This window comes from Garra rufa, chromosome 19 (assembly GCF_049309525.1).
Source record: "Garra rufa chromosome 19, GarRuf1.0, whole genome shotgun sequence".
Classification (NCBI taxonomy): domain Eukaryota; kingdom Metazoa; phylum Chordata; class Actinopteri; order Cypriniformes; family Cyprinidae; genus Garra; species Garra rufa.
The window spans coordinates 17,023,619-17,051,275 of record NC_133379.1 but is presented as its reverse complement, the minus strand read 5'-3'; the positions used below and the strand labels follow the sequence as shown (position 1 = coordinate 17,051,275).

General features: G+C 38.5%; 1 protein-coding gene and 2 non-coding genes across 3 annotated transcripts; all 3 read left to right on the top strand.

Annotated features, from left to right (window-relative positions):
- The first annotated feature begins 147 nt into the window (after positions 1-147).
- On the top strand, positions 148-14,296 carry LOC141293004 (hydroperoxide isomerase ALOXE3). Its single transcript, XM_073825054.1, has 14 exons — positions 148-285; positions 1,150-1,363; positions 1,473-1,554; positions 2,480-2,569; positions 2,668-2,783; positions 3,611-3,783; positions 3,860-4,003; positions 4,116-4,319; positions 8,799-8,885; positions 8,988-9,157; positions 9,237-9,358; positions 13,316-13,416; positions 13,517-13,687; positions 13,759-14,296. The coding sequence occupies exons 1-14, from the start codon at positions 148-150 to the stop codon at positions 13,936-13,938; spliced, it is 1,992 nt and encodes a 663-aa protein (XP_073681155.1). The 3' UTR covers positions 13,939-14,296.
- A 6,989-nt stretch (positions 14,297-21,285) lies between these two features.
- On the top strand, positions 21,286-21,357 carry trnad-guc (transfer RNA aspartic acid (anticodon GUC)). Its single transcript has one exon. It is a non-coding gene; the product is annotated as a tRNA-Asp (tRNA).
- A 512-nt stretch (positions 21,358-21,869) lies between these two features.
- On the top strand, positions 21,870-21,941 carry trnad-guc (transfer RNA aspartic acid (anticodon GUC)). Its single transcript has one exon. It is a non-coding gene; the product is annotated as a tRNA-Asp (tRNA).
- The last annotated feature ends 5,716 nt before the right edge of the window (positions 21,942-27,657 follow it).

The following is a 27,657-nucleotide window of genomic DNA, read 5'->3' as shown; positions in this document are numbered from 1 at the left end:
TACTACAAAGTCATCTTGCCATGCATTTATTTCAGTTGTCTTGTAAGTGAGTATACAGTATTGTAAATATCTGGTTGTTTCCAGCTCACAATATGATTTTTATTCACAGGCCACTCCTTTCAATGCTTGGGAACTCTAGGCTGAGAAATGGATGGCTTTTATGTGACCATTCGAACCTCAGCTTCTCCGATCTCAGGAACGTATGGCAGGGTTTGGATCTCTTTGATTGGTACTCTGTGTGAGAGCCCTCCAGTCAAAGTGGAAAGCTTTCTCTTGCCAGGCTCAGTAAGACAATCGTCTATTTTGCGAAGACATCACATAACTCTGAACTTTTTACAGGTTTAACAGTTTATCAAAAGTGATAATAAAGACAATTATAATGTTACAAAACATTTCTATTTCAGATAAATGCTGTTCTTTTAAAATTTCTATTCATCAAAGAAACCTCAAAAAATTCTACTCAGCTGTTTTCAACATAATAATAATAATAATAAAAGTTTTTTAAACAGCAAATCAGAATATTAGATGATTTCTGAAGGATCATGTAATACTGAAGACTGGAGTAATGATACTAAAATTTCAGCTTTGAAATCACAGGTATAAATTACCTTTTTAAAGATATTTATATAGAAAACAGGTATTTTAAATAGTAAAAATATTTCAAAATAGTACTGTTTTTGCTGTACTTCGGGTCATATAAATGCAGGCTTGGTGAGCTTCTTTAAAAAACAATAAAAATCTTACTGTTCAAAAACTTTTGAGTGGTAGTTTATTACTGACCCTAAACTTTAAAGAGTAGTGTACTTTACATAGACCGTGTGTAACAATGTTTAGCAGGCACTTAACCACTTAAGTTTACACCCTTAAACCAATGCACTTACATGCACGCACACACACACACACACACACACACACACACACAGAGGAGAGAAGAGAAAACTAAAACAAATGTATTCTCTGCATTTCTTTTCTTCTCTAGCTTGCTGTCTAATTCAGTCCTCTAATAAAGCTGGTATTGTACAGTATATTACAAATGTAATATATCAAATGACTGTTAGATAACAGAGAAGAAACAAAGTCATTCACCATGACAGCATTCATCTTCTAGCATTTACATATGCAAATGTGGTGTTTTTCTTTTTGAGACAGGCCTGTACAGTTGATATCAAGCCTAAAGAGGAAGTTGGCTTAGTGGTTTTGTTAAGACTCCGTCTTGAGGCTCAGCCTGGCTTTCCGGACCTGGATTGGCACTGTCAGGACGTGCAAGTGAGACAGAGTTCTGAGGATCCCAAGGTGGAGGTTTTTCCTTGTCATAAATGGATCCGAACAGCAGACGGTTCCGTCGAGCTTCGGAATGAGAAAGGTGAGCTGTTTCGGTTTTCACTGTTCCTTCACACTTATTAATTTGGTAATAATATCCTTTTTGTTTCTTGGACTTCGTATCAAAATTACATAATGTTTCCCTTTTCCAGCGTGTCTGAAAAGGCAGGAAACATTAGCAATCCTAACCAATCACAGGGAGAGGGATCTACATCATAAACAACAGTTTATCAGGTAAGACCTTTTTCTACTCATTAGTTTATTGTTTATCCCTATTTTTTATCACAGTTAAAGGAGAAGTTCACTTTCAAAACAAAACATTTCCAGATAATTTACTCACTCCCTTGTCATCCAAGATGTTCATGTCTGTCTTACTTCAGTCGTAAAGAAATTATGTTTTTTCAGAAAAACATTTCAGGATTTCTCTCCATATAGTGGACCTCTATGGTGCCCCCGAGTCTGAACTTCCAAAATGCAGCTTCAAAGGGCTCTAAAGGATCCCAGCTGAGGAAGAAGAGTCTTATCTAGCCAAACGATCGGTTATTTTCTAAAGAATATTACAATTTATATACTTTTTAACCTCTTGTCTAGCTCTGCGTCAACTCTGTGTATTCCGGTTCAAGACAGTTAGGGTATGTCGAAAAACTCCCATCTCATTTTCTCCTCCAATTTCAAAAATGTCCGACATCATTGTTTTTTCACCTTTTTTGTAAAGCATGTTTGATCCTCTTTGCACGTTCACTTTGTAAACACTTGGCCGGTACATCTGCTGCGATGTTGGATGATTTTAAATTTGGAGGAGATAATTAGATAGGAGTTTTTCGACCTACCCTTACTGTCTTGAACCCGAATACACAGAATACACGCAGAGCTAGACAGGATGAGCACTGTCATTTTTTTTTAGAAAATAACCAATCATTTTGCTAGATAAGACCCTTCTTCCTCAGCTAGGATCATTTAGAGCCCTTTGAAGCTGCATTTAAACTGCATTTTGGAAGTTCAAACTCACGGGCACCATAGAAGTCCATTATATGGAGAGAAATCCTGAATTTCTTTCTCAAAAAACATAATTTCTTTACGACTAAAGAAAGAAAGAAATTATATGTAAATTTTTGGAAGTGGACTTCTACTTTAATGATGATGTTGTTTTTATCTGTAGGTGGGGCACATTTGTTGAAGGTGGTCCTCACTGTGTAGACATGACCAGTGTTACAGCTCTAGGACCAAACTTGAGTTACATCCGTCAACGGTAGTGGTTTATTTTTAAACTAGATTGATATTAATTTATTCTTATGTCATATGAACTAAATTTGACAATGGAATGTGGTTACTGTGCTTGTCTTTTAGTCCAGTTAACAATGTGTACTACATAAAAAGTTTCATTGAAAGAAGAACATCTTGGAGCAGCCTACAGGAACTTGAGACATTCTTCCTTTTCAGTGGAAGAGAGAACACAATTGCCAGTATGCTAAACAAATAAAATATTTACAATTTACAATTTTTACATTATATATATATATATATATATATATATATATATACAGTCAAGCCCGAAATTATTCATACCCCTGGCAAATTCTGACTTAAAGTTACTTTTATTCAACCAGCAAGTTTTTTTTTTTTATTAGAAATGACACAGGCGTCTCCCAGAAGATAATAAAATGATGTACAAGAGGCATCATTGTGGAAAAAATGATTACTCATCTTGGATTTAAGTCAGGACACTGGCTGGGCCACTGCAAAACGTTAATGTTTTTGTCTGCTAACCATTTCTTCACCACTTTTGCTGTGTGTTTTGGGTCGTTGTCGTGCTGAAATATCCACTGGTGCCCAAGGCAATGTTTCTCTGCAGACTGCCTGATGTTGTTGTTGAGAATTTTGATGTATTGCTCCTTTTTCATGGTGCTGTTTACTGTGATTAGGTTCCCTGGTCGACCAGCTAAAAAAAACCCCAAAAACATTAGGTTTCCATCAGCATGTTTGACAGAGGGGATGGTGTTCTTAGGGTTAAAGGCTTCTCCTTTAAAGGGTATGATTCATTTTGGACATGCCACTTTTTGTTCAAATGTAAATAAAAGCTGAGAAATATTTTTTTCCACAATGATGCCTCTTGTACATCGTCTTATTATCTTTTGGGAGAAGCCTGTGTCATTTCCGGTCAACAAAAACTAGCTGGTTGAATAAAAGTAACTTTAAGTCAAAATTTGCCAGGGGTATGAATCATTTCGGGCTTGACTGTATATATATACACATTTGTAATGATTTTTTTTGCTGTGCATTTCTCTCATAGAATATGTTCAGGCTCACTGGCAAGAGGATGCCTTCTTTGGATATCAGTGCCTCAATGGTTGCAATCCACTGTGTATCAGACAGATCCTTAACCTGCCTTCTACCCTGGCTGTCACTTCAGAAATGGTCAGACCTTTTCTACCAGAGGATTCATCATTGGAGCAGGAGATGGAGGTGTGTACAACTGTGCAAGTGTGAATTTCAGATCATTTTTAACAGAACATAATTTTCATTATATTTAACTACACAGAAAGGACATGTGTATCTTCTGGATTATGAAGTGCTGGATCAGCTCCCTGCTAATACTATAAATGACAAACAGACCTACTTGGCTGCTCCTTTATGCCTGCTGTATTACAACCAACAAGGAGAACTGAAGCCCATTGCCATACAAGTACAGTTTTTAACCATTTTTTTGCTAACCATTAGTTATATAAAAACTCTTTTGCTTGAATTTTAATGACCAGATGAATGCTGAAATTAAGAACCAAATCTTAATATTTTAGCTTCAGCAGACTCCTGGTCCACAGAATCCTGTTTTCTTGCCTTCTGATTCTGCACCGGACTGGTTGTTAGCGAAGATGTGGGTCCGTAATTCAGATTTCCAGGTCCATCAGATACTTTCCCATTTCTTGCGCACTCATCTTTTAGGAGAGGTGTGCTGCACTGCTACGCTCAGACAGCTGCCCGAGATTCACCCTCTACACCAGGTAGTTCAGCTCCAAGATACAGAACCATGCAGTGACCATTAGGTGGCACCATTTATTTGTTGTTGTTGTTTTCTTGTGGTGTAAGCAGACCAGGGGCCCGTTTCAGAAAGGAGGTTAAGTAAAAACTCTGAGTATGTCAACCCTGAAATGAGGGAAACTCTAGGTTTTCCGTTTCAGAATGGGAGGTTTGTCAAACCTGAGAAAGCAGGGTAAGACAAGCCTGTTTCTGAAAGAAAGGTAACTTATACTCAGAGTCAGTTACCTTGGTAACTTACTCTGTGAACCTAACCTGGTCAGGAGCAGGTTTTATTCGGTAAACCCAGGGTTTCTTATGGTGTCCTCCCCCTTTTTAAAGTGTAAGTGATGTTTAAATACCTCATTCATTCATTTACGCTGTAAAAATTATTTTTAGTGAGTGTTTTGGAATGTAAATTATGTAGAAACTGCATCTGGTTTTAAAGGAGTAGTTCACTTTCAGAACTAAAATTTACAGATAATGTACTCACCCCCTTGTCATCCAAGATGTTCATGTCTTTCTCTCTTCAGTCATAAAGAAATGGTGTTTTTTGAGGAAAACATTTCAGGATTTCTCTTCATATAGTGGACTTCCCGAGTTTGAACTTCCAAAATGTAGTTTAAATGCAGCTTCAAAAGGCTCTAAATGACCCCACCTGAAAAAGAAGAGTCTTATCTAGCGAAACGCTCGGTTATTTTCTAAAAACATTTACAATTTATATACATTTTAATCTCAAACGCTCGTCTTGCCGAGCTAAACAAGGCGAGCATTTAAGGTTGAAAAGGATATAAATTGTAATTCTTTTAGAAAATAACCCATAATTTTGCTAGATAAGCCCCTTTTTCCTCAGCTGTGATGGTTTAGAGCCCGTTGGCGCTGCATTTTGGAAGTTCAAACTTGGGGGCACCATAGAAGTCCATTATATGGAGAGAAATCCTGAAACCTTTTACTCAGAAAACACCATTTCCTTACGACTGAAGAAAGAAAGACAAAAACATGTCGGATGACAAGGGGGTGAGTACATTATCTGTAAATTTTCGTTCTGAAAGTGAGCTACTCCTTTAAGAATATTTAGCTATTTTGATTGGAAACAGCATTTTTGCAGTGCAGGTGCATTCATTGATTACACATATTTTCATCATGCAGACACATATTAATGCAGACATGCAGACACAATAACGGCATGACCTTTTATACATAGGATTATTTTATTAATATATACAGGATTATTTAGATTTTTTTTGCCATATCCAAGTGCATGCTGCATGTATTTATTTGAGCAGTAGCATTTTTAAATGGTAGTTTTCTATTTAACAGCAGGGATGTAGAGCACATTTGTGAAGCCACTCTCTGTAGAGTGGTAAAGAAAGTGTGCCTTACTCTAACGCTCTTTATGAACAACATTATTCTTTTTCATGTTGGATTTTAATATTCTTCTAATACTTGGTATTGTGGCCATCTTCATTTCATCTGTATTATTTTGCAAGCCTTCTTGCTGTTGGCTGAATAAAGTCAAATGTTAATTTCATTACTCTAATTGAGAAATGCAACCATTTAGATTAGAGAGTATTTAATTATGTGAAAAGAGCATTAGACTATGTGGAAAAAGCTGCTGCACATTGAAATAGACACTGAATGATATTTATTTAATATGTCAAATGTTTGTAAAGTCACAGTAGCCTACTCCCATGAACCTTTTATGGTTAAAGCTTTACCTGATTGATTGTGTTTTTATAGCTGTTTTATTTTATTTTTTTCCTTTGCCTATGGGATACCATCAAAATTAATATTAGTTCAATAACCTACCGTTCTGCAGTTTTTTTCTGTGATATTATAACAGTGATTAAGAAAAGAAGTTAAGCATTGACTCAAAGTATGCAGACGTCTTTTTGGGGGGAGCTGTTGCCATGGTGAATCATAATTTCGGAGCTCCATTGATCAGGGCTTTTCATAGTCGGGGTTCACGACACGTGCTAAACCCAGAGTCAACCTACTCAGAGTGGACTGAACTAACTCAGTTCAGCTGTTCTGAAACCGAAAACTCTGAGTTTCCCATCTCAGGGTAACTCAACTCACAGTTCAAGTTTAAACTCAGAGTTGGTTGAACTTCCTTATTGAAACGGGCCCCAGACGGACAAGTTTCATTTTCTTAATTTTATGAAAGGCCAAAATATTAAAGACTAAAAAAAACATGCTTTGGTAAAGTGTATTTATAAGATACTAAGTCATAATAATCACAAAAAAAAAAAATCAAAAATATGATACACTGCATCATTATTATGATATAGTCAAAATTATAAGATAAATAAAACATAGTTACAACATAAAAAGTATAGATTTTTGGTCAGTGTTTTGTGCCATAATTATATGAAAGCCCAAAATATTGAAGCCTAAAAAAACATGATTTGGTCAACTGTTATTATGAGATACTAAGTCATAATTATCACATAGAAAGTCATAAATATGACCTGCTACTTCAGTATTATGAGATAATCAAAATTATAAGATAAAAAGTCATAATTACAGCATAAAAAATTTGGATTTTTGGTCAACTTTTAAAGTGATAATGGTACGAAAGCCCAAAATATTGAAGCCTAAAAAACATGCTTTGGTAAATTGTAATTATAAAATACAATTAAGTCCTAATTATCACATAAAAGTAAAAAATAAGTCATACTACATTATTATAAGTTAATCAAAATTATAAGATAAAAAGGCCATAATAACAACCTAAAAAGTGGATTTTTTGTCAAGTTTTTATGCCATAATTAAATAAAAGCCCTAAATATTGAAGTCTAAAAAACATGCTTTGGTAAATTGTTAATTATGAGATATGAAGTCATAATTATCATTTTAATTATAAGATATTAAGTCATCATCACATAAAAAGTCTAAATTATGACATATTAGTTCATTATTATGAGGTAGTCAAAATTATAAGATAAAAAGCCATAATTACAACATAAAACGTGTGGATTTTTGGTAAACTTTTTATGTCATAATTATATATAAACAAAAATTATAAAAATTATACAATTGGTAAATTGTAATTATGAGATACAAAGTCAACTTTTATCAACTTTATTACAATTACAGTTATGATTACTGTCACTTTTTATTCAATAGTTTTTTTTTGTCATAATTTCAACTTTTATGTCGTAATTATGTCACTGATTGTTATAGTTTAGACCTTTTTTTTCCTTTTGTTAATGAACTGATGACTTAGTATCTCATAATTATGATATTATGATATAAATTATAAGACAAAAAGCCGTAATTACAACATGAAAAGTGTGGATTTGGTCAACTTTTTATGCCATAATTACATGAAACCCCAAAACATTGAAGACTAGAAAAAACATGCTTTGGTAAATTGTAATTATGAGATACTAAGTCAAATTATCACATTAAAAGTAAAACATATATATGATATACTACTTTATTATTATGAGATAGTCAAAATTATTAGATAAAAAGCCATAATTACAACATAAAAAATATGGAATTTTGGTCAACTTTTAATGTCATAATTATATAAAAGCCCAAATTATTAAAGCATAAAAAACATATAATTATGAGATACCAATTCAACTTTTATCAACTTTATTATAATTACAGTTATGATTACTGTCTTTTTTTTTTAACTTTTTTTAAAATAGTTTTTTATGTCATAATTTCAACATTTATGTCGTAATTATGACACTGATTGTTATAGTTTAGACTTTTTCTTTTATTGTTAATGACTTGATGACTTAGTATCTCATAATTATGATATATGTGACCCTGGACCACAAAACCAGTCATAAGGTAAAATTTTACAAAACTGAGATGTATACAACATATGAAAGCTCAATAAATAAGCTTTCTATTGATGTATGGTTTGTTAGGATAGGACAATATTTGGCCGAGATACATCTATTTGAAAATCTGGAATCTGAGGATGCAAAAAAATCAAAATACTGAGAAAATCACCTTTAAAGTTGTCCAAATTAAGTTCTTAACAATGCATATTACTAATAAAAAATTACATTTTGATAGGTTTACAGTAGGAATTTTACAAAAAATCTTAATGGAACATGATCTTTACTTAATTTCCTAATGATTTTTGGCATAAAAGAAAAATCTATAATTTTGACCCATACAATGTATTTTTGGCTATTGCTACAAATATACCCCAGCGACTTAAGACTGGTTTTGTGGTCCAGGGTCACATATGTGGTGGAAATGTTCTTCAATATAAATATAACTTTTTATTATTTTAATTTCATTTATAATTTTGGACTTCCAAAATAAAAAACAATTACTCTTTTTCTTGTTGTACACATGTACAGTACAGAATATCCACCTTAATTTTTATTCAGCTTGTTTTTCAGGGATTCCATGGTTCATGCTTTTAAGGAGTTAGGTCTCATTTAATAGTTGATTCAATACTTGAACTTAAAAATTGCACTTCTGTTTTTCAGCTTCTGATGCCTCATATCCGTAGCACTCTTCAGATTAACATTCAGGCTAGAGTCACTCTTCTGGCCACAAAGGGTGTTTTTGACAAGGTTGGTGTGTTTATTCTTGTCTGTTTGCTTCTGTAAAGTGGAAAGTTTTTTTCATCATGATTTAGTCTAATTTTAAATGATGTCTGTTTCTGTTCTCTATAGTCAATAGCCTGTGGTATGGAGGCAATACCTTTTCTGCTTGCTCGAGGAACACACCGTCTAAGCTACAGCTCAATGTGTGTGCCAGATGACGTAAAAGTGCGAGGACTGGAAGCACTACCTATCTGTTATTATGCACAAGATGCACTCAGGGTCTGGGATGCTCTACATAGGTACTTTAATCAGCATTTAGCATTATATGAATCAGTCCTTAGGTTTGAAGTAAGCACATGATTTGCATTTGCCATGCAGGTTTGTTGCAGGCTGGATTCGTTTGTATTACTGTATTGATGAGGACGTCCAGCACGACTGTGAACTACAGAACTGGATTGGAGAGATCTTCACGGAGGGATTCCTCGGCCTCAGTCACATAGGTTCAAGAAGAGAACTGTCACACATTTTGTTTTTATTAGTGGTGGGCCGTTATCGGCGTTAACGTGCTGCGTTAACGTGAGACTTTTATCGGGCGATAAAAAAAATATCGCCGTTAATCTATTCTCAAAATTGGGTTGGGAGCTGGGTCTAAACTACGCAAGCTATGGTGACTTTCACCTTGATAGTTTAACGCGGATGTATACTGAAGACTATAGAATATCGCGCGTTTACGTCTCCTCCGCCAAAACACAGACGGGATCACGTCGTCCTCCATTCATAAAAACCGAATCTACTATAGCGCGAAATGCCACGTAAATTCGTCTTTTTTTTGGATTCATAAATCAAATATGGTCTGTCACTTAATTCAAATCGCGATATGGACTAGTGTCTGTGAAAACTGAAATGCAAAAAGACCGTTTTAATATGAATCCGGTATGTTCCGTTTGCCTGGCTGTATGTATGAAATTCATACTATGAATGGTGGAGACGCGCTTTTACTACAAGCATACTGAAACACACGTGACGCTCCCGGTAATTTCTGGCATTTGCATCTCACATGAACAGATAAACTCAATCTCCAAAACTGCTGTGAGTGTCACTTATACCGTTTCATTTGAGAAAACTCGCATCATGTCATACTGTATACACAGAAACTTCACGGCAACCTGTCAAAATAAAAGTACGGTGTAACATGTTTAGTCATTATTTGGGTAGCACACATATTCTGAATGCCTTCAGCAGAATTCAAATTAGCCATTTTAATCTAGATTAATTCCAAGATTTAATCTAGATTAATCTAGATTAAAAAAATTAATCTATGCCCACCCCTAGTTTTTATACATAGGAGTCCTTCACATGGTTCAAAAACACATTTAAAATGCACTTCATACATACAATGACTTAAACACACCTGTTTTTAGATTTTGGAATTAAAAATCATTTTAGATATTTTCTAGGGGCCATAAAGTCAGAAATGTTTGGCTGATTCGGCCCTAATATCATAATGAAGACAAAAAGCCTTGTTAAAATAATTAAATTCTTGAAAAGAAAACATTTTAAGCAACTTGGCATCATTTATAATTAGTATTTCTTAAGAAACATATCAAAATAAAATATAAGATTTTTTACCTTTGACAAGGCAAGGTTTAGTTTGTAAGATGTCATGAGGTGTGACTCCCCAAAAACATAATGATTTTTATGAATTAATAATTTTTGAAGGGCGTAAATTAAAAAATGACAGCGTAATTCGCTCCTGATATAAAAATAAATAAATAAAATGTTATAAGATTCAATGATAATAATATATGATAAAATGTCATAATTATGATTTACCAAAGCATGATTGGTTTTCTGGCAGAAATAGGCTTTCATATAATTATGACATAAAAAGGTGACCAAAAGTCAGATATATTAGGCTGATTCGGTCCATCATAATGACAAAAAGCCTTGTTATAATAATTACATTTTTGAAAAGAAAACATTTTTAAGCAACTTTTTTAAGCAAAATTATTTCTTAAGAAACATCACTTAAAATATTTTAGATTATGTTTTGCCTTTTTATGACAGTGTCATGAAGTGTGACTCCCCAAAGAAAGTCTAAGAAAAGGAAAATGCCAATAATATTAAAAAAAAAACTCTGAGAAAATGAAAGTAATTTAGTTAGTAGTTTGGCATCTTTTATTGTTTTTTTCCTACGAAACATCTCTGATAAAAAAAAAAAACTAATCATTTTATGAAAAGGCAATGATAGTTCAGGTTTTAAAATGTCATGTGGTGTGACATGCTAATAACACGTTAAATAAAAAATACCATTTATAAATATTTTATATATTTAAGCATTTTAAATATATGAAATTTTTACCATGTATATTTTCAAATGTTTTACATTTTTAAAATGTTAAATGTTTTAAGTATTTAATCACTTAAAAAAAATTTAAAATTAAATTATTTAAAAATGTACAATATTTTTTTAAACAAAATGTGTACACATTTATATTTAAGGTTTAAGAAAAATATTTATTTATTTTTTTTTACTCAATGGTTACACCACGTGACATTTTTAGAGTTTTTACGGAAATGACACAGGCTTCTCCCAGAAGATATAAGACAATGTACAAGAGACATTTGTCACGGAGCAGGCAGGAACACACAAACAACGACGTAATAAAATTAAACGTATTTAATAAATCCAATGGAATACAGGCAGACACAGGAACACAAGGAGGTAATATCAAATGAACATCAAAGACCAACAGCAATGAGGTGAAAACACACACACACTATATACACAGACTAATTACACACACAGGTGCAGACAATGAGGGAGAAACCAAAAACACTCAGAACTGCGGGGGAAAATGGAAGAAACCAACATGAAAGTCCGGGGGTGTGACAACATTATTGTGGAAAAAAATATTACTCATCTTTTATTTACATTTGAACAAAAAGTGGCATGTCCAAAATTATTCATACCCTTCTCAATAATCAATAGAAAAGCCTTTATTGGCCATTACAGCAATCAAACGCTTAATTGCTGACCAGCTTTTTTGCATATCTCCACTGGTATTTTTGCCCATTCATCTTTAGCGATGAGCTCAACTCTTTCAGGTTGGAGGGTCTTCTTGCCATCACCCTGATCTTTAGATCCCTCCACAGATTCTCATTTGGATTTAAGTCAGGACTCTGGCTGGGCCACTGCAAAACGTTAATGTTTTGTCTGCTAACCATTTCTTCACCACTTTTGCTGTGTGTTTTGGGTCGTTGTCGTGCTGAAATATCCACGGGTGCCCAAGGCAATGTTTCTCTGCAGACTGCCTGATGTTGTTGTTGAGAATTTTGATGTATTGCTCCTTTTTCATGGTGCTGTTTACTGTGATTAGGTTCCCTGGTCGACCAGCTAAAAAAAAAACCTAAAACATTAGGTTCCCATCACCATGTTTGTCAGTGGGGATGGTGTTCTTAGGGTTGAAGGCTTCTCCTTTTTTACGCCAAATGAAGGCTACATCATTGTGACCAAACAATTCAATTTTTGTTTCATCTGACCATAAAACAGAAGACCAGAAGTCTTCTTTGTCCAGATGAGGATTTGCAAAGGCCAAGTGGGCTTTTGTGTGTCTTATCTGGAGAAGTGGTGTCCTCCTTGGTCTGCGTCCGTGGAACCCAGCGGTGTGCAGTGTCCGTTGGACTGTCTGTCTTTAGATGTTGCCACCAGCAGAGCCCAGATTCATCAGGATGGCCTTAGTGGTGATCCTTGGATTCGCTTTTACCTCTCTCACTATCCTCCTGGCCAGCACAGGTGTCACTTTTGGCTTCTGACCACGTCCTCTGAGATTTTAATACTTTGCACTGTAGCCACTGGAACTTCAAAACATTTAGATATGGTCTTATAGCCCTTTCCTGGCTTGTGAGCAGCCACAATGCACAGACGCAGGTCCTCAGTGAGCTCCTTTCTCTTAGCCATGACTGTCCACAAACCAACAGCAAAGAGCTTCTGTTTTTTACCTGTTCAGCTGTTCCCAATTAATCAGGGTAATTAGGATGCTTTAGAACAGCTTGGACTATTTGTAATGGTATATAACTTTGGATTTTCCCATAGACTGTGACAGTTTGCAAAGGGTATAAATAATTTTGGACATGCCACTTTTTGTTCAAACGTAAGTAAAAGCTGAGAAATATTTTTTTCCACAATGATGCCTCTTGTACATCGTCTTATTATCTTTTGGGAGAAGCCTGTGTCATTTCTGGTCAAAAAAAACTTGCTGGCTGAATAAAAGTAACTTTAAGTCAGAATTTGTCAGGGGTATGAATAATTTCGGGCTTGACTGTATATGTTTTATCATAGACCCTCTTACTTTTCATTGACACATACAGTTTATCTCATTTACTTAATTTATTCTCCACAGAGATATAAAATACATAAATTGATCTTTGCTTTGCCTTCATATCATGTTCTCCAGGAGTTCCACAGTCATTTCAGACCACAGCTGAAATGTGCAAGTTTGTTACCATGGTGATCTTTTCCTGCTCAGCACTTCACGCAGCTGTGAACTTCTCTCAGGTATATTCATTTATTAATAAACTGACAGTGGTGCTCAGAAACAGCACATTATTTCAAATGAACTCACCTCAACCCTTCTTAACCCTATCTCCACATTTAGCTGGATTATAACATTTGGATACCAAACAGTCCAGCGTCCATGTCACGTCCACCTCCTCAGACCAAAGGCTCAGTGTCTGAGGAGGATATTTTATCCTTTCTTCCTGAAGTGAACTCCTCTTGCCACGTCCTTAGTATCCTGTCTTTACTGTCACAGCCTGCCATTGACTTTGTAAGTGTTAACACAATCTCCAGAGTACTTAAAGAGACATAATGTTCATCCAGCCATTATTTCCTTTTTAGGTGCCCTTGTGCCATTATAATGAGTGGTACTTCAGCAGTGGTGCAATTGTGAAGCTTCTGAAGAGGGTCCGGAGAGAGCTAAAGACGATAGCAAAAGACATCGCAGACAGAAACAGCCAGCTGGAGTTGCCCTATCCTTACCTGTCTCCAGACATCATTGAGAATAGTGTGACTATTTGAGTTCACTCTCAAATTGAATCATGAGCTGTATCCGTAGGGCCACTTGCTTGCAGAACTGCAACTTGGTGTTCTTTTGCCACTGTTACAGAGTGTATTGTCAATGATTTGTATTACATTTGAGCCTGCATTTTATATGTATGCATCCTAAGTCAGAGTAGCGGTAGGTCTTTTGTCTCAGTTTCTTAACTATAATTACATTTTCATCCTTATATGTTTCAAGTTTGATAATTAGGACTTGATTTTTATTCATTTCATATAATGAATAAATGCATCATTTAGTTTAACTTCAAATGTTAGATTATGCCAAAATGCCTGATTAACCCAAACAGAGCTCTTTTAAAATGTGCTGTTCTGTGAATTTCTTGCAACATTTTTAGAATACAATTATATTTCATTTAGCTAAAAGATTATAGCATTAAATAATATTTTTATATATACCTTTTTTTGCATGATTTGACAAAATGACAATGATATTAATAATGTTGCACAATAAAAAATATTCTGTTGACAAGTGAGATTTACCTTTATTTTTCTTTCTTTTTTTCATGAAACACATTTTATATTTCATTCCAAGCAAGCCCTTAACTAAAACTTAAACTTAATACTCTTAAGTACTTAATACTAATACAAAATAAATGATTAATGAAGTTGTGGTAAAAAGGTATTTTTAATATGACCTCCAAAAAAAAAAGAAATCTGTTAATTGTAATAAAAATGCTGCATAAAACTAGCCTAGAATCTAGACGCGCCCCTAGCGGCAGCAAATTACATTTGCTTCTAAGGTCAGTCTAGTTACTCTCAATTCACTTAAATTTCCGAAAAATCCAAGATGTACCGGGCCAATCACGAGTCGGTGGGCGGGCTTAACATGATGACGACTGACCTGCGACCATAAGTTCAGTCAGACATGAATTCCTGGTTCCGTGAATTAAGCGTGGAAAAATGAACAGTATTTATATATTTTTTTACTTTTGATACACAGCCACGTCCATGTGTCCTGAGCAGGAGCTCGTTACATCTGAACGCGCTGTGGTGTAGAATACGCAAACACCGGAAGCGATCTGTGGCGTGTATACGACACTCATTGTTTACACAGCACAAGAGATTGTGGATATAGCGGCTATTCAAAATGGTATTTACTTGCGCTTGTCCTGGTTGTTCAAACCCATTTAAAGCTGAAAAAGATTACGTTTACTTGCGCAAACTCATCCTGGACTTTTTTTTTTTTTTACATATTTCCCCTTTCGGTGTTTGCGTATACTACATCAAAGCGCGTTCACATGTGACGAGTCGAATCATAGATATGCTAAACTCGTGCTCATGACAGATGGACGTGGGTTTGTATCAAAGGTAAAAAGAAAATTATATAAATACTGTTCATTTTCTTGCAAAAACCGATCGTTTCGTGTCTTAGGACATCAATGTATCGTCACGAGCCGCAGGGTGTAATTTGGATTTGTCTGTGCATGTTTTTGTTTTCTTTTAAAGGTTTAGTGCCCATCTATGTCTATTATTTAGCTGACAGAGTGCACAGTGCACTGATTTTTGTTAAAAATCTTCGTCGCTCTGACTACGTCACCTGACCGACTAAGTCTCTGATTGGTTGTAGCGCTATCCTATTGCGTGGAGAGGAGTTTGAAAGACAACCGTTTACCCCACCCCTACGGTTGAGCCCTGTCTATGGAGAGTGCCCAGACCCTACATTTATGTGGGTCTGGCTTGCCAGGCTAGCATAAAACTGGATGAAAGTGAAGAAACGCTGTAAAAATTTGGTTGTGTTCAGAATTGTGACTGTAGATTGAGTATAAATACAGTTGAGGTCAAAAGTTTACATACACCTTGCAGAACTTGCAAAATGTTAATTATTTTACCAAAATAAGAGAGATCATACAAAATGCATGCTATTTTATACTGACCTGAATAAGATATTGCACATAAAAGATGTTTACATATAGTCCATGAGAGAAAATAATAGTTGAATTTATAAAAACGACCCTGCTCAACTGTTCAAAAGTTTATATACACTTGATTTTAATACTTTGCTGTTACTTGAATGAACCACAGTTGTGTTTTTTGTATATGTTTAGTGGTAGATGTTCATGAGTCCCTTGTTTTTCCTGAACAGTTTAACTGCCTGCTGTTCTTCAGAAAAATCTATCAGGTCCAACAAATTCTTCGGCTTTTAAGCATTTTTGTGTATTTGAACCCTTTCCAGCAATGACTGTATGATTTTAAGATCCATCTTTCCACACTGAGGACAACTTAGGGACTCAGATGCAACTATTACAGAAGGTTCAAACACTCACCGATGATCCAGAAGGAAAAACAATGCATTAAGAGCCTGAGGGTGTAAACTTTTGAACAGAATGAAGATGTACATTTTTCTTATTTTGCCTAAACGTCATATGTTTTTTTCTTTTAGTACTGCCCTTCGGAAGGTACAGAAGATATTTACAGGCTTCCCACAAGACAAAATATGTTATATTTACTCTGATCTTCAAATTCAAAACGTTTTCATCTCCTAGCTCTTAATGCATTGTGTTTCCTACTGGAGCATCAGTGAGCATTTGAACCTTCTTTAATAGTTGCATACGAGTCCCTCAGTTGTCCTCCTCAGTGTGAAAAGATGGATCTCAGAATCATACAGTCATTGTTGGAAAGGGTTAAAATACATGAAAATGCTGAAAAATCAAAGAATTTGTGAGACCTAAAGGATTTTTCCAAAGAAGAGCCAGCAGTTTAACTGCTAGGACAGACAAGGAACTCATAAACAACTATCACTTAAAAAATAATAATGAAAAAATAAAGCTGTGGATCATTCAGGTAACAACACAGTATTAACAAATCAAGCATATGTAAACTTTTGAACAGGCTCATTTGTATAAATTCAAGTATTATTTTCTCATCTTGTAATTGTGTAATCGTAATTTTTTATGCATTTTATACCACATGAGGTATGTTTTTGGAATATATTATTTCTGGGTTTTGACATATGTTGTAATTAATTAGTATTTACATTTATATATTTGTTATTTAGGTCTTTCTTTAATTTCATAAGTTTGTTTATTGTTTAGGTGGAGGCTAAATAAGCCCTTCGGTTTTCTGCCTCTCCCTGCACGTATATGGATACTTTTTTGTTTCGTTTTTATTGTATTTAATTTCATTCTTGTGCAAAATAAACTAAACTAAAACTAAAACAACTTGAGGTTATGTTACTGTATCTTCCAGGGCACAGGGGGCGGTAATTTTCTGGAGACCTGTGTGGAAACAGTCAGTACGCGAGTCCGTTTGGTGGCGCTAGCAGTGGCGTACTTTTCTTTTCTGCATCCCATTTCCAACTGTTGACACTTGTACGTATATCTAAAACCATTTGAAGGTAAGTTTATGTAAAAACGTATTAATTACGTGGGTTAATATAACCATTTAATAACGCTTATGACACGTGAATAAGTGTTTCAGTGAATAATTGGTCTCGACATCCAAGCTAGTTTGCTTTGAAATATTATTAAGCATGTATTAAATACATTCACATTCAGAACTAAATTTGTTAGAATTCACAATATACAGTATGTAAGCTTTAATCCTGTGTAATTTATGTCATAAGTCATATTGTAGCATTTCATTGACAAGAAGCAGTTGCAGCTTTAGGGCACCATTGCTGTTGTAAGGCCAGTTGTTATTATTTTCTTTTTAATAAAGAGTAAACCGTTTTCCTTTTCAATTTTAAACCTGTACCACACATTTAAATGGCTAGAATGCCACTTCGTAAGTTTTAAGTGTTATTTTGTCCTCTCAAGACGAGTTTAAAAATATATTATATATATAATTGCTGCAATTTCAGACTACGCAGCATAAGCTAAAGTTACACTGTGACATCCTTAAATTTAGCAGACATTACATTAATTTAATTACTTTAGTTCAGTCATTCCCAAAGTGGGTCGCGGGAAATATTGTTTGGGTCGCCAAGTCGAGCACTATTTTTCAGTGCGCTATATACTCTTGATTAAAATTTATATGTGTAGTTCACCTATTAGCCACATGAGGGAGCTCGTTGTTTTCTTCTTCTGCTTTCTTTTTGTTGTTGTTGTTCTTTAGCTGCGCTCTGCATCGCCTGTTTCATACTCCGTCTGCAGTGCGTATGCGTTGCGTATTGTTTTCCGCACCCATGTTAACGGATTGGAGCGTTCACATTGCACGCGGTTGCTGTCCAGCAGTGCGTCCCAAAAGCAGTGAGTTTGCAGCAGAGCAGCGATCATTTCGGCAGAGTCTATTTTTTGCTGTGCTGCAAGCGCTGCATGTGCTGAATTAAAGTGACAGCGCATTGTTCGCTGTAAAAATGAACATGGATTAATGAACATGCATATAAATGAAGTCCACTTTTTCACATTCAACACGTGGCTTTTTGGCTAGGTTTAAAATAAGGAAAAGTGCAGTTTTAAAGAAAAAGGCAACATAATACTGTACGTGCACTTGTCCAGGTAGAAAAGTTCTTTAAAGGATTGTTTTTAATAAAGATTTAATGCGAAAGAAAAGCATGAGAGCCGACTGTTTCTGTCTGTGGTAAGTTTTAATTAAAATATTTTTTGATAGCCCAATTTCAATTAGAAAAGGAAGCTATAGCCTCCCTATGTTGTGTTTAAATGTGTTGCAACTTGCTTGAGCAACTTAATATATAAATCTAGAAGTGCATTGAATAATATGTTGTTTTTTATTGAGTTTAAACGTCAAAATGTCTGTTATTGTATTAGTGTACTGTGATAAAAGAGGATCACAATGCTGAAAAAGCACTTGTGGTTTTGAAATCAAAATAACGGATAAATATTGTGTTTGTGGTAAACAGCATTTTCTGCAAATCTGCATTTTACTTAAATAAAAAAAAAAGTCTCTTTTAAATAGTTAAGTGGAAGCATGACCTTAAAAATGGTCATACATATTTTGTTAATGCATAAATTCTCTTCGTGATATATGAACTATATGGGCTTAATGTTTATTGGGTCACTAGGATTTATCGACTTTAAAATGTGGGTCCCCAGAAAAAAAGTTTGGGAAACACTGCTTTAGTTTATACGCATTCAAGGCTACTGCTTTTTAAAGCACTGTCTGACCATTAGGTGGCGCACTAGTTAATAGAATAAAAAACAGTGTTGCTTTATGTACAGCAGTTCATGTGGAAACAGCTGTTTTTGCTGTTGAGTAAGCCTATCTACTGTCAGAGTCAAATTTGCATTTTCATTTCTGTTGCTGTTTTTCTCCAGAAAAATGTGAAAGGTTTTATGTGAATTTTAACCATTGAATAAAAAAATCTAATGCGTATTCTAAAAAAATGAAATAATTTGGATAACAAGGTATTAAGGTTTTTTCTAACATAAGAATTTTCTAAAATAATTCCAACTGCTGGTCGAACCAAAAATAAAAAACAAAAACTTAAAGGACTGCTTTGAAAGACAAGGCTTATATTAAACCTATATATTATATTAGGTCATAGTTGAAGCAGGTGTATATCTTGAGACAAAACAATTACACTGAGATATTTTTTTGAAACAGCTCAGACATGTATTTTAGTCTGGGACTAGGCTTAAACCTTCTCTGTGAAAGTGTTAATAAGCTGATCTCCCTCTCATTCAAGACAAAAATTATTTTCAGTTCTCTAAAATAAAAATAGGAATTCATGTGTTCAGAAGGTTAGCATGAGGGCAAACAATTCCCTACACAGATTTAGCTCATGTTCCAGTTCTAGTTCTAGAAAAGCTGATTGCTTTAAAAGTGCCTTCTGTGATATGTGTGAGCTGATGGATAAACTATTGACATTGGATCCTTTTCAGAATTTTGCTGAAATATTTCTAATGTGACTGCACCTTTATATAGTAAACAGTTTTACAGTATTACAGCGATAATGAATAGTTTGTTCAGCCCTCTTTTGTCCAGTTAGTAAACCAAATTTACATTTGAGGTCAAAAGTTTACATACCCTTTTCAGAATCATTAAAAATGTTAATTATTTTACCAAAATAAGAGGGCTCATACAAAATGCATGGTATTGTTTATTCAGTACTGACTTGAATAAGATATTTCACAAAAAAATATGTATACATATAGTCCACAAGAGAAAATAATAGATGAATTTATAAAAATGACCCGGTTCAAAAGTACATACACTTGATTCTTAATACTGTGCTGTTACCTAAATGATCCACAGCTGTGTTTTCCTTGTTTGTCCTGCCCACTGTTCTTCAGAAAAATCCCACAATTCTCTGTTTTTTTCAGCATTTTTGGATATTTGAACCCTTTTCAACAATGACTGTATGGTTTTGAGATCCATCTTTTCACACCGAGAATAACTAAGGGACTCATACGCTACATTACAGAAGGTTCTAACTGTCACTGATGCTCCAGAAGGAAAAACCATACATTAAGAGTCAGGGGGTGAAAACTTCTGAACAGAGTGGAGATGTGTACATTTTTCTTATTTTGCCTAAATATCATATTTTTCATTTAGTACTGCCCTTCAAAAGCTACAGAATATAGTTACATGTTTCCCAGAAGACAAAATTTAATGAGTTTAATTTACCCTGATCTTCAAATTCAAAAAGTTTTTACCCCCGGCTCTAAATGCATAGTGTTTCCTTCTGAGGCATCAGTGAGAGTTTGAACCTTTTGTAATACTTGCATATGAGTCCCTCAGTTGTTCTCAGTGTCAAAAGGTGGATCTCAAAATCATACAGTAATTGTTAGAAAGGGTTCAAATACACAAAAATGCTGTAACACCAAAGAATTTGTCTGACCTAAAGGATTTTTCTGAAGAACAGCAGACAGTTTAACTGTTCAGGACAAACAAGGGACTCATGGATAACTATCAACTAAACAAAAAAACACAGCTGTGGATCATTCAGGTAACAACACAGTATTAAGAATCAAGGGGATGTAAACTTTTAAACCAGGTCATTTTTATAAATCCAACTATTATTTTCTCTTGTGGACTATATGTAAACAAATTTCATGTGAAATATCTTATTCATGTCATTACTAAATAAACAATAACATGAATTTTGTACAATCCCTCATATCTTGGTAAAACAATTAACATTTTTAATGATTCTAAGGGGGGATGTAAACTTGTGACCTCAACTGTATGAAACATTTTGACTGGAAGACTTGCTAGTATGTAAAGACAAGAAGTAACAAAACCTCAGGAAATTACATCAGAAGGCCACCGTTTTCTCTTCAGCTGGTGTACGGTGTATGGTGTCCTAAAAATTGCTCACCAAGTAAACATTGAAAGCTCATGAGTACACATTGTTAACCGTAGTATGGTTTTTGTACTGCCTGGACCATGTGACCACTAAGCCACTCCTCGTTAGTATAGTGGTAAGTATCCCCGCCTGTCACGCGGGAGACCGGGGTTCGATTCCCCGACGGGGAGATGCAAAGCTTTTTGCCAGTTTACTTATTAACAAGTAACAACACTGTAATAATATTATTACAGCATAGACTTTCAATACACTTATTTAAGAAATAAAAAAAATGTTAACATCTGAATAATTTAGACAAATGCATATGTAAGCATATGTGTGAGTGGGGGAGGGGAATGGGAAGGGGGAGGGGTGTTTCCGTATGCGTGCATGTGTCTATGTGCGTGCATGTGTGTTGTGTTGGGTTTTTTTTTTTACACCTACTGGCTGTTAGAAAGATAACTTTGTTTGTTTTTGCTCTTGTTACACAGTGAACTCCTGAGCAATGCTGGATGGACAAGTCTTTTTTGTTCTTTAGAGAGTTCCAGGTTAGTAAGATTAAGTAAAATAGTGTGGATAAAATATAATTAACTTTGACAAATGACTTAAATTATAAAGTGTATTGTGAATGGCTGTTATAATGCTTATTACCATGTTATTACTATGTATTTCAGGCTTTATCAGCAAGGAAGTGCTATGGAGCTCCTCGTTAGTATAGTGGTAAGTATCCCCGCCTGTCACGCGGGAGACCGGGGTTCGATTCCCCGACGGGGAGTTGCAAAGCTTTTTGCCTGTTTGTCTTTGTCTTAATATAATATTATATTATTAACAAGTAATAACACTGTAAGAACATCATTACAGCATAGACTTTCAATGCACTTATTTTAGAAAAAAAAAAATGTTGACATCAGAATAATTTAGACAAATGCATATGTAAGCATATGTGTGAGTGGGGGAGGGGAATGGGAAGGGGGAGGGGTGTTTCTGTATGCGTGCATGTGTCTATGTGCGTGCATGTGTGTTGTCTTGGTTCTCTTACAAGAGGGAACGAGTACTGCGTAAGAAGTATCTTACGCTAGGGGAAAATCCTTTTCTGCGAGATATTGAAGCCAAAAATTATCCTTAATTTTGAAATAATGTAAAGCGCGTTGCAGCAGCATACAGACATAGGCGAAACAGCTTGCGCGCCTATTGGCTGCTCTGCGGCAACTGCAGCAGCCTATTAGAGCGAGGCCTGACGCGACGCCAGATCCAATGGGGGCATTTCACGCCCTTTGCGTCGCTTCGCGCCCTTTTCGTAGCTTCCCGCCTAAAAGGGCGTGGTCTAGACCTATAAATATCGCTCATAGGCAGCTATTATCTGATTTTTCATCCTTCAAGCGAAGCACACGCATCGCTGGAGCCGGATAAGAAGCCGCCGTTTGACTGCAAGCATCTCAGCGGGACGAGCCACTGAAGCTGCTGGCCACGCCGCCTTCCGTGCATTCCTGCTGCGCTTTCCGGCGCCTATATCCTTTATAATCTACAGTGTGTGTCGCCGCTGCGATACACACTGTTTCTCTAAAAAGAGCAAAGCGTCTTTTTAAAGATGCCTTCATACGGCTCGTGCAGATGCCAATGGTGACTCTGAGGACTTGCCATGCCTTCTTCACTGAGACTGCTCCCCCGCCCGCCGCGGTGTAGCGCCGTAAAAAGCGCCGTGCCCAGCGGGCCCCGGACACTTCCCCCAGCCGACAAAGCTCGCCGGTTCGCCCGCCTGCTTCATCGACCTCGTCAGCCTCTGTTCCGGACGTAAAGCGGCCGCTGTCTGCCACCGCTTCCATCGACGCCGCTGACGAGGGGGGCCATGAAGGAGGAAGAGGTTTCTGATTCTGATTTCCGTTTCCCGCCAAAGCAGGAACGCGCATGCTGCTCAGAAGAGGCGATAGCAGCCCACTTATGTCTGCCCTCCGCTGGACGGCGTGCTAAGTCGGCCCTCCCCTCTAAAGCTTGCCGTCAGACGTCAAACCTGCTTCGCCGCGCTTTCGCCGCCGCCTAGCCGCGTCAGCGCTGCGTAACATGGTCTCTCACCGTTGCTGAGAGGCACCCGTGGTTAACGCTTTCTGACGTTTTTCTCGTCTGGCCGCCGCCCCGCCAGACGCGGCCCGCGGCCCAGGATTGAGTTGAAACCTGAGCCTCCGAAATCGTCCTAGCACAACTGGGAAAACGACGGTGTATGAGTCCCGCTGTTGCCGGACCCCCACCAAAGTTATTCGCTCGTCCAGTTCCAGGAAATGTGACTGTTCCAGTGTTTTCTGCAGCCAACAAACCGGCTCCGTCGCCCGTTTGCCTGCACACAAAAGTCGTTCCCACGGCTACACAGATAAACCCCCAATAAAGTGTATTGTCTGGTGTCCCGGCCACGGCCGATGGTGTTTCATGTGTCGTAAGAATGCCCACTAACCAGTGCTCATCTCTAACGTTACACACAAGCACAGCGCACATAAAATCGACACAGATCGATTGCGCTTCACAACCGGCCACGGCCGATGGTGTTTCACGTGTAAGAATGCCCACTGCAGTGCTCATCTCTACACACAAGCACAGCGCACTTAAAATCGACACAGATCGATTGCGCTTCACAACCGGCCACGGCCGATGGTGTTTCACGTGTAAGAATGCCCACTAGCAGTGCTCATCTCTACACACAAGCACAGCGCACATAAAATCGACACAGATCGATTGCGCTTCACAACCGGCCACGGCCGATGGTGTTTCACGTGTAAGAATGCCCACTAGCAGTGCTCATCTCTACACACAAGCACAGCGCACATAAAATCGACTCAGATCGATTGCGCTTCACACGTGGTAAATATGCCCGCTTCACAGTGGCCACAGACACCACATTATGCACGTCAAACGGTTTCTGTGAAAACGAAACCAAAAGTGCATTCGCTCTACGCAGGCGAACGTTGTTTGGAGTGTGTTAAATGTGCCCGCTGCCCCACAGCCACATCCACACACAGACATAATAGTTCCCGCTATCAGCGTGCCCCATGCCTCAAATATCACGAGCACGTTTTGCATGAAATCAGCGTGCATTCGCTCCATGCAAGCGAACGATGTTTGGAGTGTGTTAAATGTGACTGTTCCAGTGTTTGCTGCAGCCAACAAGCCGGTTCTGTCGCCCGCTTGCCTGCACACAAAGGTTGTTTTCACGGCTACCCAGATAAACCCCCAATAGAGTGTATTTTCTGGAGTCCCGGCCACGGCCGATGGTGTTTCACGTGTAGTCAAAAATGCCCACTCCTCCAGTGCTCATTTCTACACACAAGCACAACCTGTCATACAGACCCTGCGAACATAAAATCGGCTCAGATCGATTGCGCTTCACATGTGGTAAACGTGTCCACTTAACAGTGCCCACAGACATCACATTATGCACGTCAAAAGGTTTCTGTACAAACGAAACTAACGTGTATGCAGGCGAACGGTGTTTGCAGTGTGTTAAATGTGCCTGTTGCCACACAACCACATACACACACAGACATAATAGTTCCCGCTATCAGCGTGCCCCACGCCCCGAATGTCACGAGCACGTCTCTGGTGCCACAGCATACCGAAACCACTCCGTTAATGAAAGAACGGAGCGCGCTTCGTATTCAGCCTCTAGCTATTCATGCAAACGCATTGGAAAAGCTTCCAGGGGTCTCGAAATGGGTGCTGGACATTATAAAAGGAGGCTATTCGCTACAGTTTCACCGACGTCCGCGCCGCTATACAGCGCGCGTCGAGACCACAATGCAGACAGAAGCAGCACACCTGCTTCGAGCCGAAGTGGCGAAACTATTGAGCAAAGGGGTCATAGAGCCCCTTTCTCAAGCTCAAAGCGAAGGGAGGCTGTACAGCAGATATTTCCTGGTACCGAAAAAAGACGGGGGTCACAGACCCATATTAGATCTAAGGCAACTGAACAAAGCGTTGGTGAAGCGTCGGTTCAGGATGCTCACGACCAGAAAAATCCTCGCGCAAGTTCGCCAAGGAGACTGGTTCGTGTCAGTGGATCTGAAAGACGCGTATTTTCAAATACAGATAGCGTCACGTCACAGGCGATTTTTGAGACTCGCCTTCGAGGGCCAGGCATATCAGTACACAGTCCTGCCGTTCGGTTTGTCCCAGGCACCCCGTACATTACGAAGTGCATGGACTCAGCGCTCGTTCCTCTCAGACTGAAAGGCGTGCGCATACTGAACTATTTGGACGATTGGCTGATTCTAGCGCAGTCTCGCTCAGTGCTTGTACAGCATACGACCATGTTACTCGATCACCTCGAGAATTTGGGTCTCAGAGTCAATTGGGCGAAGAGCTCACTATCCCCCAGTCAGAAAACTTCCTTCCTGGGCACAGAATTGGACTCGCTGTCAATGATAGCGCGGCTGTCACCACAGCGCGCAGCAGACATTCAGCGCACAGCGGGCTCGTTCCGCTGCGGCGCGTCTGTCCCGCTCAAAAAATTTCAGAAAATGCTGGGTCTCATGGCCTCAGCGTCATCAGTTCTGCAGCTGGGTCTGCTATGTATGCGCCCACTGCAGTTCTGGCTGAAAGCGCGCGTCCCGCGTCAAGCGTGGGCGCCCGGTCGGCTTCGTATCACGGTCAATCAGTAATGTGTCACAGCCCTGAATCCGTGGAGAGCAATCGACTGGTACCAGTTAGGTGTAAGCCTGGGGACTTCCTCGAGAATAAAAGTGGTGTCTACGGACGCGTCCACCTCGGGATGGGGGGCTCTGCTCGAGGGCAGACCGTCTTTTGGCCAGTGGTCAGAACGGGAAAAGCTCCTGCATATCAACTGCCTCGAAATGTTGGCAGTACAGAACGCGCTGATGCGCTTCTGTCCCCAAATAAAAGGAAACCGCTCGGACAACATGTCAGTGGTTTCCTATATAAATCGCCAGGGCGGTCGCCAGGGCGGTCTCAGGTCCAAAAACCTATACAGACTTGCAGAACGCCGCCTGGTATGGGCTCAGCGCAACCTGCGCTCGCTGAAAGCAGCGCATGTGCCGGGGCTTCTAAACATAGGGCCAGACAGACTGTCCAGGAACAATGTTCCAGCAGGCGAATGGTCTCTACACCCACAGACAGTACAACTACTGTGGAAGAAATTCGGCAGAGCGGAAGTAGACCTGTTTGCGTCTCCGAACAACGCTCACTGTCTGGAATTTTACTCAAAAAGCAGAGACGCGCTGGCCCACGAATGGCCCCGCCGTCATCTCTATGCTTTCCCCCCCGTCTCTCTCCTACCTCAGGTGATAGAGAGGGTCAGCGAAAAAGGATGTTCAATACTGCTGATAACGCCGTTTTGGGAAAACCAGCCCTGGTTCCTAGCGCTGATGCAGCTGACGAGCACTGTCCCGTGGCCGATACCAGTGAGGAGAGTCCTTCTCTCTCAGGCCAGCGGCTCGATTTGGCATCCTCACCCAGAGCTGTGGTCCCTTCATGTCTGGGCCACCAGCGAATATATGATGAACTCCCTAAAGGACTATTAAACACGATCACGCAGGCTAGAGCCCCGTCTACGAGACGGCTCTATTCCTCAAAATGGTCAGTGTTTTCGGGCTGGTGCGCAGCTCGCGGCTCGTCACCCACTAACTGTGGTGTGATGGAGGTGCTTTCCTTTCTACAAGAGCTGCTGGACAAGGGCAGAACCCCGTCCACGCTCAAAGTCTATGTGGCGGCCATAACAGCGTTCTCGAGCACAACGCTAGGTCAGTCAATAGGAAGGAACGATTTAGTTATTCGCTTCCTGAGGGGAGCTAGAAGACTAAATCCCCCCAGACCTCCCACAGTCCCCGTATGGGACCTTTCTGTGGTACTAGAGGCCATGAAAGGTGGACCATTCGAGCCTCTGCAGACTATTGATTTGAAATACCTGTCTCTTAAGACCGTGTTTCTGCTGGCTCTCGCTTCAGTGAAGCGCATAGGGGATTTGCACGCACTCTCTGTGAGCGCGACGTGCATGGAATTTGGACCTAATGACTCAAAAGTCATACTCAAACACAAACATGGTTACGTTCCAAAATCACTCAACACACCGTTTAGGGCACAGGTCATCGCGCTGTCAGCCCTACCGGTCAATGATGAGGAAACGGACGCGAGCCTCCTATGCCCAGTCAGGGCATTACGAGCTTACGTGTCTCGCTCGTCTGCTTTTAGACAGACAGAGCAGCTTTTTGTTTCGTTTTACGGGCGTCCCAAGGGACTGGCCGCGTCGAAACAGAGCTTATCCAGATGGATAGTTGATGCTATTGCGTTGGCATATGCTTCCAAGGGCATGCAGTGCCCGCTAGGTGTCAGAGCACATTCCACGAGGGGCGTGGCCTCATCGTGGGCGTGGTCGAGTGGGATTGCCTTGCAAGATATTTGTACGGCGGCGGGCTGGGCCTCTCCGTCTACATTTATAAGGTTTTACAACCTGGAGGTTCCCGCCTTACAGGCCAGATTGCTGTCAGTCTAGA